We start from the raw sequence: 10,427 nt of genomic DNA on the forward strand, positions 1-10,427 counted from the left end.
TCGATGGTTTCTAGTAACTATGACGACTTAGTGAGGAAGATTCAGGCTTCTCTAACCGTTCATTTCTCGAGAAATTAGAACTTAGTTCAAAGAACGTGGATTTTGAATATTTTTATCCTGCCGAAATTATGGTACATTTCCCAAATTTTGCCAATCGAAAATAAGCACGTAGCGAAGATCAGACTGATAACAGGAAGATTTTTTTGGGCCAAAAACCCAATATATAAAGTTCAAAGGAATCAGCTGTATAAACACCCACAAAAAGGTGGGCTAAATCTGATAGATGTTGAGAGTAAGGCTAAAGCGTTATTTGTGAATTGTCTTTTAAATTTGGATAATATTAACGAAGCGGAGCATCTCCTTTTACAAGCCACAAGTTTTAAAAATGTAACGGCAAGCACAAACTCATTGATACAAAAAGCAAAAGAGTTGAAAAACGATCCTTTTTATGATTCGTGCCAAAAAATTTACAATTTTTTCTTGGATAAACTTGATGATACCAACACAATCCAAGCAAGTGGAGCCTCGTAGCCGTGCGGTTAGGGTCACCAAGCTTATAATCGCACCATGCTATGGGGTGAGGGTTCGATTCCCGCTTCGGGCGCTGAAACTTTTCGTGAGAATAGTTTCTTCCCCGTTTCCACTGGTGCATGCTCCGTTGTCCGTTGTCTAATGTTAAGTTTAAAACAGTCTGTACAGCCGAAAGCTGAAGACGTTGTCCGTGTCTTTTAAAAAGACATCCATTGAATGAATGGGATCAAGTGTGGGAAAATATTAGTAAAAATTATATCCCTTCAGAAGCGAAATTGGTGTTATTTCATGTTTTTAATGACATAATCCCTAATAAAGTAAAGATGTACAATCATAGAATAAATAGCTCAGATAACTGTTGGTGTGAAAAATGTGGAGAAATTGATAACAATGTGCATAGAATTAAAAAAAATTCTGATTCTAAGGATATTTGGGCTTGGGTAGAAAATTTAATCAAAACGAAATTCAAATTGAACTACAGGATTCCTGAACAAGTGTTCGTTGATGAAACAGTAGATAAAAGCAATATTAAAAAAGTAACTCTGTTCATAGTCAGGGAAGCAATTAGTTACAACATAAAATACTATAAAAACGGCAGTTTGTTTGATTTCCTTAGGAGATTACGGAATATTCGGTGGAATTACAGAATATTTTTGGAAAAACAGTTCGGTTCTGCTCTCAAATCGTTTTAAAAAAATGTTTGTATGGAGAGAGAACAAATGGAAATCAATAAGGTTACTTACAAAATATTTGTTAGTAAATAGTACTGTAAGTAGTTGTAAGAAGTATGTATTATAACGTTTTTTCGAAAGACAATGTTCAATAAATAAAGAAAAAAAAACTCATGATGTCATCGACCAAAAATTTTGGGTCACCCCTCAAAATGATGTATCGGCCAAAAGTTTGGGGTCACAATCGTAAAACATGGAAAAGTGATTTGTTGATAACTTTGATATCTTTCAATCAATTTTAATTCTTCTTGGCTTATTTGAAACATAATGATTACTTAATGCATTGAACCACACATACTTGTAAAAAATTTCATACTAAAACTTAACGTAAAATTGCCTCATTTTTTGAAATGTGGTGAAATGTGTTAACATTTTTATGTATAAAAACCGTTGAATACGATAAATTAAAGACATCAAACGTAAAATTAGGTAATTATCTTTGAAGCAAGCCAAAAAAATTAGAATTGAATGAAAGTTGACGAAGATATCATCAAATCATTTTTCCATGTTTTACGACAGCAATAATGCCTAATAATAATAAAAAAAAACATTTTATTGAGGGTTGACCCCAAACGTTTGGTCGATAACATCAATAGTTGATTTACTTAAAAACTGTTTCCTAGATTTTTTAGCCAAGTTCGGTAAAAAGCAGTTGAAAGCTAATAGAAAACAGGATATATTACCGCTCTCAATTCAAAATTTGGTCGACCTAATTTCCAATGAAACTGCCGTAAGTTTATATACATTTTTTTAGAAAATTTGGCAACTTTGGGCTAAATTTACATACACATATTTTTGTAAAAGTTTCACCTAAATCATGTTCAAAGTTACTTTGACTTATTATGTTTTGAATGAGACCTGGGGTTTTGAAATCGGACGCAAATTGGCGGAAATATGAGCCTAAAAAAATTACATGTTTTTGAGAGGGTGACCCCAAACTTTTGATCGGGAGTGCATAATAATAATGAGAACCTTGTTTTTTATTAAAAAAAATGAAATTTGATAGTTGCCCGTGGCGCTCGCATCGTTTTTGTTCGAGTTTGACTTTTGCCCACTATCGCCACCTAGTTGATGATCGGTTAAACTCAGGCATTGGACGAACATGTTTTCGTGACTATAATTAGAATCGAAAATTATTCGAAGTGTTACGTCTGTTTGTCTGTGGCATTAGGTTGATGAAATTTCATTTTAACTTTTTGTTAGCTCCCCCTACCCCAATCAAAAAGCCCAAAATCGCATATTTTGCCCTATAAATAGAGGTATAGCTCAAAATTGTGACATGTTGGAGCAAATCTGAGCTTTCTTAACCTTCCGTAACTAAGCGCTGCTGACCACCACCGTCAGCACCACGCTTATGCTGAGTACAAAAACCGAGATTTTTTCAACGTGTTGTACAAAATACAACAGCGCTATCGCTCGAGGGTTAGGCATATTTGTAAATGTGAATAAATCTGGGGGACCACTATCGGTTAAATATAAGGAGGTTCACTATTGTCACCCATTTAACATGGCAAAAGAATACGATCTACCCAATAGTGGATTCCAACAACCCAATAGTGGACCCCGCGGGGTCCACTGTAGGATAATGATTATTTTATGTTAAATATTAAGTGTTTTACATGGTTTTTGTCACAATATCACAGAGAGCAGACATCCAAGCTCGAACAAATTATCTTTCGAACGCTGTGTAAGAAGTCAAATAGTTTTAGCGTTAAGAATACTAGCGTCACAGAGAAACAGACGTCACACTCCCCCATCTTCCCATCGATCAACTTTTTAACGGCTGATTCAAATTTTCAATAGTTGGGCAATTGACCACTCGCGGCCTTGGCATGGTTTTTCCTCCTGTTTGACGTCTACTCACTACCGCCACATAGTGAAGGCCCGGGCCAAACACAGCTTTGGGCGGTTACGTTTTCGTGGCGATGTTTTTTTAATGAAATTTGTTTTAAGTGTGACGTCTGCTTCTCTGTGCAAGCGTCACCTAAGCAGCAAGTTGCTACAGTCAGTTGTGAATACGCATATCTAGATAAGTTTTATTTATATTCACCACTGACAGCAGTATGGGAACTTTGCGATGGCAGCGCCATCACGATGTTGCTACTTGTGTTGCCATTTCAAATGACCGTTACATTCCTTACACAGTTTTGGAACTGGACTTTGATGTCTGTACTCTGTGGCAATATGTAGGAAAGATATAGGGCACTGCATGAAAATCTCTCCTTCTCTTTCGCTCTTACAGAAATTTTGTAAACAACAAGGCCACGAAACGTCAAAATCTCATACAAAATCAAAACAGTGCAGTGCCCTATAGATAGAACCACAGAGAACAGACATCCAAGTCCAATTTGAACTTTGTGTAAGGAATATTTCATCGGCAACACAAGTGGCAATAGCGTGGCGCTGCAATCGGTTAATGTCCCATATTACTTCAATTCATCACTTGGAATGTTTCAATTCACCACTGACTGTGGCAATTAGCCTGTGTATGCTGGCAAAATTCTTTTGTTCTTTGACTTTTACTGCGAGCCCTGTTTTGGTGCTGTCCTGCACACTCTCACAGAAATTTTGAACACCGTGCTCGCAGTAAAAGTCAAAATCTCACAGCATGCAGAGGCTTATATGGTGTTTGGCGGCGTTAGTGTTGTCATCGTGTATTAGTTTGCTACCTTACTCAAGTAAAGATTCAAATCCTTACACAACTATCTAGATGAAACTTGTTCTAGCCTGGATGTCTGTTCTCTGTGATAGAACGATAGAACCATTGATAAAAACAATTCAACTAGGATATCGGAGAGTTTTTACGATCAGAATAAGTGTCACAATAAGGGATCCCCTATTGGTTAAAATACCCTATATTTGTGCATGCCACGTGAATAATATATACAAACTAAAAAAAATCATCGCAAAAGTGCCGCTAGATGGCAGATTTTAGCACAGGTTCAAAAAATCGTTTTACCTCCACACCGCTTATTCGATTTGTAACCATATTCTATGCACCTTGTGTACTCTCAATTTTTTCCGGACATTCTAAGTCATCCAAACTGTTCTTGAGTTTAGGTCCTAAAGTCTACGGGTGTAACGGTAACTTCTTTCATTATACAAAGCTTCAATTTGTAATCTATCATGCCCAGTAAGTCTTCAGAAAGTTCAATAGAGAGTATAAGATCAGTCGGGTTATCCTAGGTCATCCAAACTGTTCTTGAGTTTAGACCCTAAAGTCTACGGGTGTAACGGTAACTTCTGTCATTCTATAAAGCTTTAATTTGTAATCTATCATGTCCAGTAAGTCTTCTGAAAGTTCAATTGAGAGTATAAGATCAGTTGAGTTATCCTAGATCATCCAAACTGTTCTTGAGTTTAGATCCTAAAGTCTACAGTAGCAACGGTAACTTCTTTCATTATACAAAGCTACGATTTGTGATCTATCATGTCCAATAAGTCTTCTGAAAGTTCAATAGAGAGTATTACATCAGTCGGGATATCCTAGGTCATCCAAACTGTTCTTGAGTCTAGATCCTATAGTCTACGGGTGTAACGGTAGCTTCTTTCATTACACAAAGCTTTGGTTTGTAATCTATCAATACCATAACTAAAGTCTATGGGTGTAATGGTAACTTCTTTCATTATACAAAGCCTCAATTTGTAATCTATCATGTCCAGTAAGCCTTCAGAAAGTTCAATAAAGAGTATAAGATCAGTCGGGTTATCCTAGGTCATCCAAACTGTTCTCCAGTTTAGACCCTAAAATCTACGGGTGTAACGGTAACTTCTGTCATTTTATAAAGTTTTCATTTGTAATCTATCATGTCCAGTTAGTCTTTAGAAAGTTCAATTGAGAGTATAAGGTAAGTGGAGTAATCCTAGGTCATCCAAACTGTTCTTGAGTTTAGATCTACAGGTGTAACGGTAACTTTTTTCATTATACAAAGTTTTCATTTTTTTCGGAGCGGACCTGGGGTGATGGTTAGAACACTTGACTATCACGCCGAGGACCTGGAATCGAATCCCACTCCCGACAAACTCACAAAAAAAAATGTGAGTTGTTCCTTCGGAAAGGAAGTAAAGCGTGGGTCCCGAGATGAACTAGCCTAGGGTTAAAAATCTTCTTAATACAAATAAATAAAAAAAAAGTTTTCATTTGTAATCTATCATGTCCAGTAAGTCTCCTAAACAGACGCGCCAACTTGGTCAAATTATTGGGGGGGCAAAGCCTGTTTTTTCGGAAATTTTGTATGGGAACATTAAAAAATCGTCAAATATTGGGGGGGCAAACCTATGCTTGCCCCCCCTAAGTTGGCGCCTATGCTCCTGGAGTTTAGATCCTAAAGTCTACGGGTGTAACGGTAACTGCTTTCATTATACAAAGCTCCGATTTGTAATCTATCATGTCCAGTAAGTCTTCTGAAAGCTCAATAGACATCATGAGATCAGCTGGGGCCATCCAAACTATTTTGGTGTTTATTATCTAGCATCTACAGCAATTTAAGCTTTTGTTTTGGCTATAAAGAGTTATGACAATCTATTATGCTTACTGGAGCTCACAGAATACAACCAAAGACTATGACATATTAGTAGTTCGGGATAATCAGAGTCGTACACACTGTCCTGCAATATATTACATGAAGTCCACGTAATAAAACCTAATTTTAACTGTTTCGAGTTACACAACATTACCAACCATTATGATTATGTTTAATTTATTTATTAAACTTTTTTTAAATTTCTTGAGTTTTAACTTAGGCTAATTCTTCACAAATATTTATTAAGCGTTAACAAGAATTAATTTAAAAATTATAATCCGGTTGCTTCAGTTGCTCCTGGTTATACTGAGACGGCTGTCGGTACCGTACGTCGTTAATCGCAGAGAGTTTGTTACGCATTTTTATCATCACCAGGTAGTGTCAGAGTCGTCACGATAGGTCCTGAAGTCGATAATATCGCAGAAGTCCGTGTGCTGTGGTGATCACCAATTGTTACGATAAGGGAGATTGTGCTCAAAGTAGGTGCTACGTGTGGCCAGACCATATTTTAAAGTTGCTCGTAACCCGGCTGGTGCCACGCGGAGATAGGAATTGGAGTTGCATGGGAGAAGGCTGAAGGACTGTACAAGACGTCTAAGTCGTATTGGCAGCCTTTACCGTGATTATATCTTTTAGAAACTCGATAGAATCATGAGCGGAGAATCATGTCTGTTGACCAACGGAGAATATCTGCAATAAAGTATGTCAGATATAGCTGATGTTACGAGTGTAGACCTTAAGTTCTGAACTCCAAAATAGTTTAGCTGACCTGGAATATTTCCATAGTGTCTCTAAATAACTTTTAAGATTTCAAGAGCTCCACGGATCTCAGCAGATTATGCTATGATGTTATTTATGGCGAAAACACAAAGTTTTTCTTATAGATTTGAAGGACTCCATTTTAGAACAGTTTGCCCGACCCTGAAAGTCCTAAAGGTTAATAATAAAAAGTAGCCTTCAGATTGGTCCAGTAACCACGGTTGATTATGCAACATTACTTAGTATTGCAGATTTGGCTGTTGTTACGAATATAGACCTGACTCCAAGGTAGTTTGGCTGACCTGAAATACCCCTATAGTGTAAATGACATTTGAGATTTTAAGAGCTTCAGGGTTCCCAGCAAATCATGTAATGCTATTAATTATGACGAAAACACATGGAATTATTCTTGTACAGTATCGAACAATAAATATGCACCAAAGCCGTTTTTCCATACAAACTAGTCAACTTTTGATTGCCATATCTCAGTTATTTCTCAACCGATTGTTTTCAGTTTGTCTGTGACGAACTACAAATCATTTCAATTTTCGAAAACTATTGAAAAAGTTAGGTGACAACTATTGATACAAAAGTTACGGATAGGTTGAATTTTGACAATAAAAATGCACCAAGACAAAAAACGCTATAGCAAACCATGGTCACGTCATATCATTATGGTGTCTTAGGCAAATATGTTTCTTGTGTGGTGACGAGTAAATTTGCTGAAGAGACCAACATGGTTTAACTTCAGCATTTTTGGCTAAAACATATTTTGTCTTGGTGCAGTTTTATTGTCAAAATTCAACCTATCTGTAACTTTTGTATCAATAGTTATCAACGAATTTTTTCAATAGTTTTCAAAAATTGAAATGTTTTGTAGTTCGTCACAGAAAGGCCGAAAACAATCGATTGAGAAATAACTGAGATATGGCAATCAAAAGTTGACTAGTTTGTATGGAAAAACGGCTTTGGTGCATTTTTATTGTCCGATACTGTAGATTTGAAGGACTTCACTATAGAACATTTTGGACGACCGTGAATATCCCAAAGAGTTAAAATAAGCTAGTAGACTTCAGATTGCTCCAGTAACCGCTGTTAATTATGCAGCGTTACTCAGTATAATAAATATGGCTACTGTTACAAGTGTAGACCTGAAGTCCTGAACTCCAAGGTAGTTTGGCTGACCTGGAATATCCCTATAGTGTCTCTAAATGACATTTGAACATGAATGAGATTTCAAGAACTTCACGGATCCCCCCAGATTATACAATACTATTATTTATGGCAAAAACACATAGAGTTATTCTTGTAGATTTGAAGGACTTCATTAGAGAACAGTTTGGACGACCCTGAATGTCCCAAAGGGTTATAATAAGCTAGTAGACTTCAGACTACTCCTGTAACCGCGGTTGATTATGCAGAGTTACTCAGTATAACAGATATGACTACTGTTACGAGTGTAGATCTGAAGTTCTGAGCACCAAGGTAGTTTGGCTGACCTGGCATATCCCTACAGTGTCTCTAAATGACATTGTAGATGTCAAAAGCTGCACGGATCACAGTAGGTTATGCAATGCTATTATTTGTGAGGAAAATACATAAAATTATTCTTGTAGATTTGAAGGACTTCACTCTAGGACAATTTGGAACACCTAGAACATCCCAGAATATAAAACATCTCTTGATATTCTTGACCAAGGGTTAATGAATACATATAAACGTAACGCTCGTCCAAGTTCAGCTTTTAGAACAACTGGTATGTCAATTAATTCGTTTTTCCAAATTTCATGGTGTTCAGGATGTTCTAGGTTGTCAATGAAGTCTCAAATACAAATATTCCCATTTTTACTTCATAGAGGACTCAATTTGCAACAGCTTTGCCGAAGACAGTATTCTGTTTTGCTGAATGGGTGAATTTATACAACCGTTTCTATGTTGGGGTCATATATGACCCCTCCGGCTCCAAAGGGTTAAATTGTGATACGTTCTCCACTGTTATATTTTTGTAAATTGTTATTTATATATACGTTAAATTTACCTCCATCCCTCTGAAACAAACGGTATATTAGCAGTGGAAAATAAATAGAGTAAAACAATAAATAGGGCCCATATAGCCGAGGCGGTGAACGCACGGGTATTCAGCATGACCATGCTGAGGGTGACGGGTTCGATTCCCGGTCGGTTCAGGATCTTTTCGTAAAGGAAATTTCCCTGATTTCCTTGGGCATAGAGTATCTTCGTGCCTGTCACACGATATACGCATGCAAAATGGTCATTGGCAGAGGAAGCTTTCAGTTAATAACTGTGGAAGTGCTCAGAACACTAAGCTGAGAAGCTGGCTTTGTCCCAATGAGGACGTTACGCCAAGAAGAGAGAGAGAGAAAACAATAAATTGACAAATAGTATAAAAAAAAGTACACCAAATCTTGATCCTGAAATGTTCCTGCATTTAAATAAACCAGGCTGGAAAATAGCAAGATCAAAATTTGATATGGTAGATCTTACACCGTAACGCACCATTCCAAGGTGATCTACCCACGTTACGGGTTACATGTGCAAACTAGCGCATTGAGCTGAAAAAGTTGAATGTTGTCTAATTTTGGAAAACTTCAGGCTCATTTGCTTACAAATTTACAAGATTAGTGCGTGAGTAAGGGCTCTAGTCAGCCATAGTGGCAGCTATATTGGTATTTTCTAATTTCCCATCTTATAATTTCAAACTACAAAGTAACACTGAAAATTTTTGTACATCCCAGAGTAACAATATTCTGGCTTTTCTTTAGGAAATAATCTACCTCCACTACTATTTCCGCTGTTACTTCTAAGTCTCGGGACGAATTGAATTTTTAACACAGAGACTTAAGCTAAGTATCGACTTCAATCGTAATCGCTCAAGTTAGTTCAGTTCTGTGCAACATTTTGTTTGGCCGCAATGGTCAAGAAACTTTGCACGGCACACTCTATTTGATTTGACGCTTCTTCTAAGCTCCGTTCTGCTTTCAATTATAAACATATTTCTTGAGAGATTTCTTGCACAAATTAATTCCTACGCATCGAGATTCTTGTGCGTTATGCGTACCAAGTTTCGAATTCCGAAATTTAATGTTGAAGCATAAGTATGTTTAAACAGCATAAAACTGTAGATTTAAATTTCTGGTCACCCTGTTGTTGCTGTCTTCCATATGCCTTCTGCTTTTCATCGTTTGTTTTGCTTTCAATATACGTAATAGCTTTCACTGGAGGCTCAGAGCTATCAGGTAGCATTGAAGTTCGAACTTCTTCACATTCAGAACAGCATTTATTTAAATACCATTTTCGTGTGAATTCAAACGTACTTGATTTAGTAGGGCAGCAGAAGTTCGACAATCCAATGGTTCAATTACCGGTTTTGTAGTTGTACCCAGGTCAAACTTCTCCATTATTGGAAATCAAGAGTCATTGTGGGTCATATCGATAAAAAGTGTATTGTGTGTGTTGACGCGTTGTTTTTATGGCTGAGTAAATTCCAAAGTCCACCGATAACTTCGAGCAGCGACTGAGAGCCATTTCGTATTGGTTGTGAAGTTTTGGTCGTTTTAGACTCACTAGTTGCCTACATTGTTACTGGACATTTAGTGGTTTTGCTGCAGAAATGAATCGTGACTCAATTTATCATTTGCCCGAAGGAAGCAAGGAATCAACTTTCTGCCATGACGAATCACTGCCTGCTCTCCCGTTGCCAAAACTGGAGGATACACTCAAAAGGTACTTTGAATCCTTGAAACCCTTTGGCACTGCCGAGGAACTGCAGAACACGGCCAAAATCATCGAGGAGTTTAAAAATGGCATTGGCGCAAAATTGCATCGTAGCCTTGAGGAGAAGTCCAAACGCGAAAAGAACTGG

The 10,427-nt window shown here is 37.2% G+C and overlaps 1 protein-coding gene across 1 annotated transcript in view; it reads left to right on the forward strand.

Annotated features, from left to right (window-relative positions):
- The first annotated feature begins 9,759 nt into the window (after positions 1 to 9,759).
- The window catches only part of LOC115266637 (peroxisomal carnitine O-octanoyltransferase), a 54,168-nt gene continuing 53,500 nt past the window's right edge, over positions 9,760 to 10,427 (forward strand). Inside the window, exon 1 of the mRNA XM_029873145.2 lies at positions 9,760 to 10,427. Within this exon, the coding sequence (XP_029729005.2) occupies positions 10,176 to 10,427 (252 nt within the window). The 5' untranslated portion in view covers positions 9,760 to 10,175.

Source organism: Aedes albopictus, chromosome 1, assembly GCF_035046485.1.
Source record: "Aedes albopictus strain Foshan chromosome 1, AalbF5, whole genome shotgun sequence".
NCBI classification, from domain to species: Eukaryota; Metazoa; Arthropoda; class Insecta; order Diptera; family Culicidae; genus Aedes; species Aedes albopictus.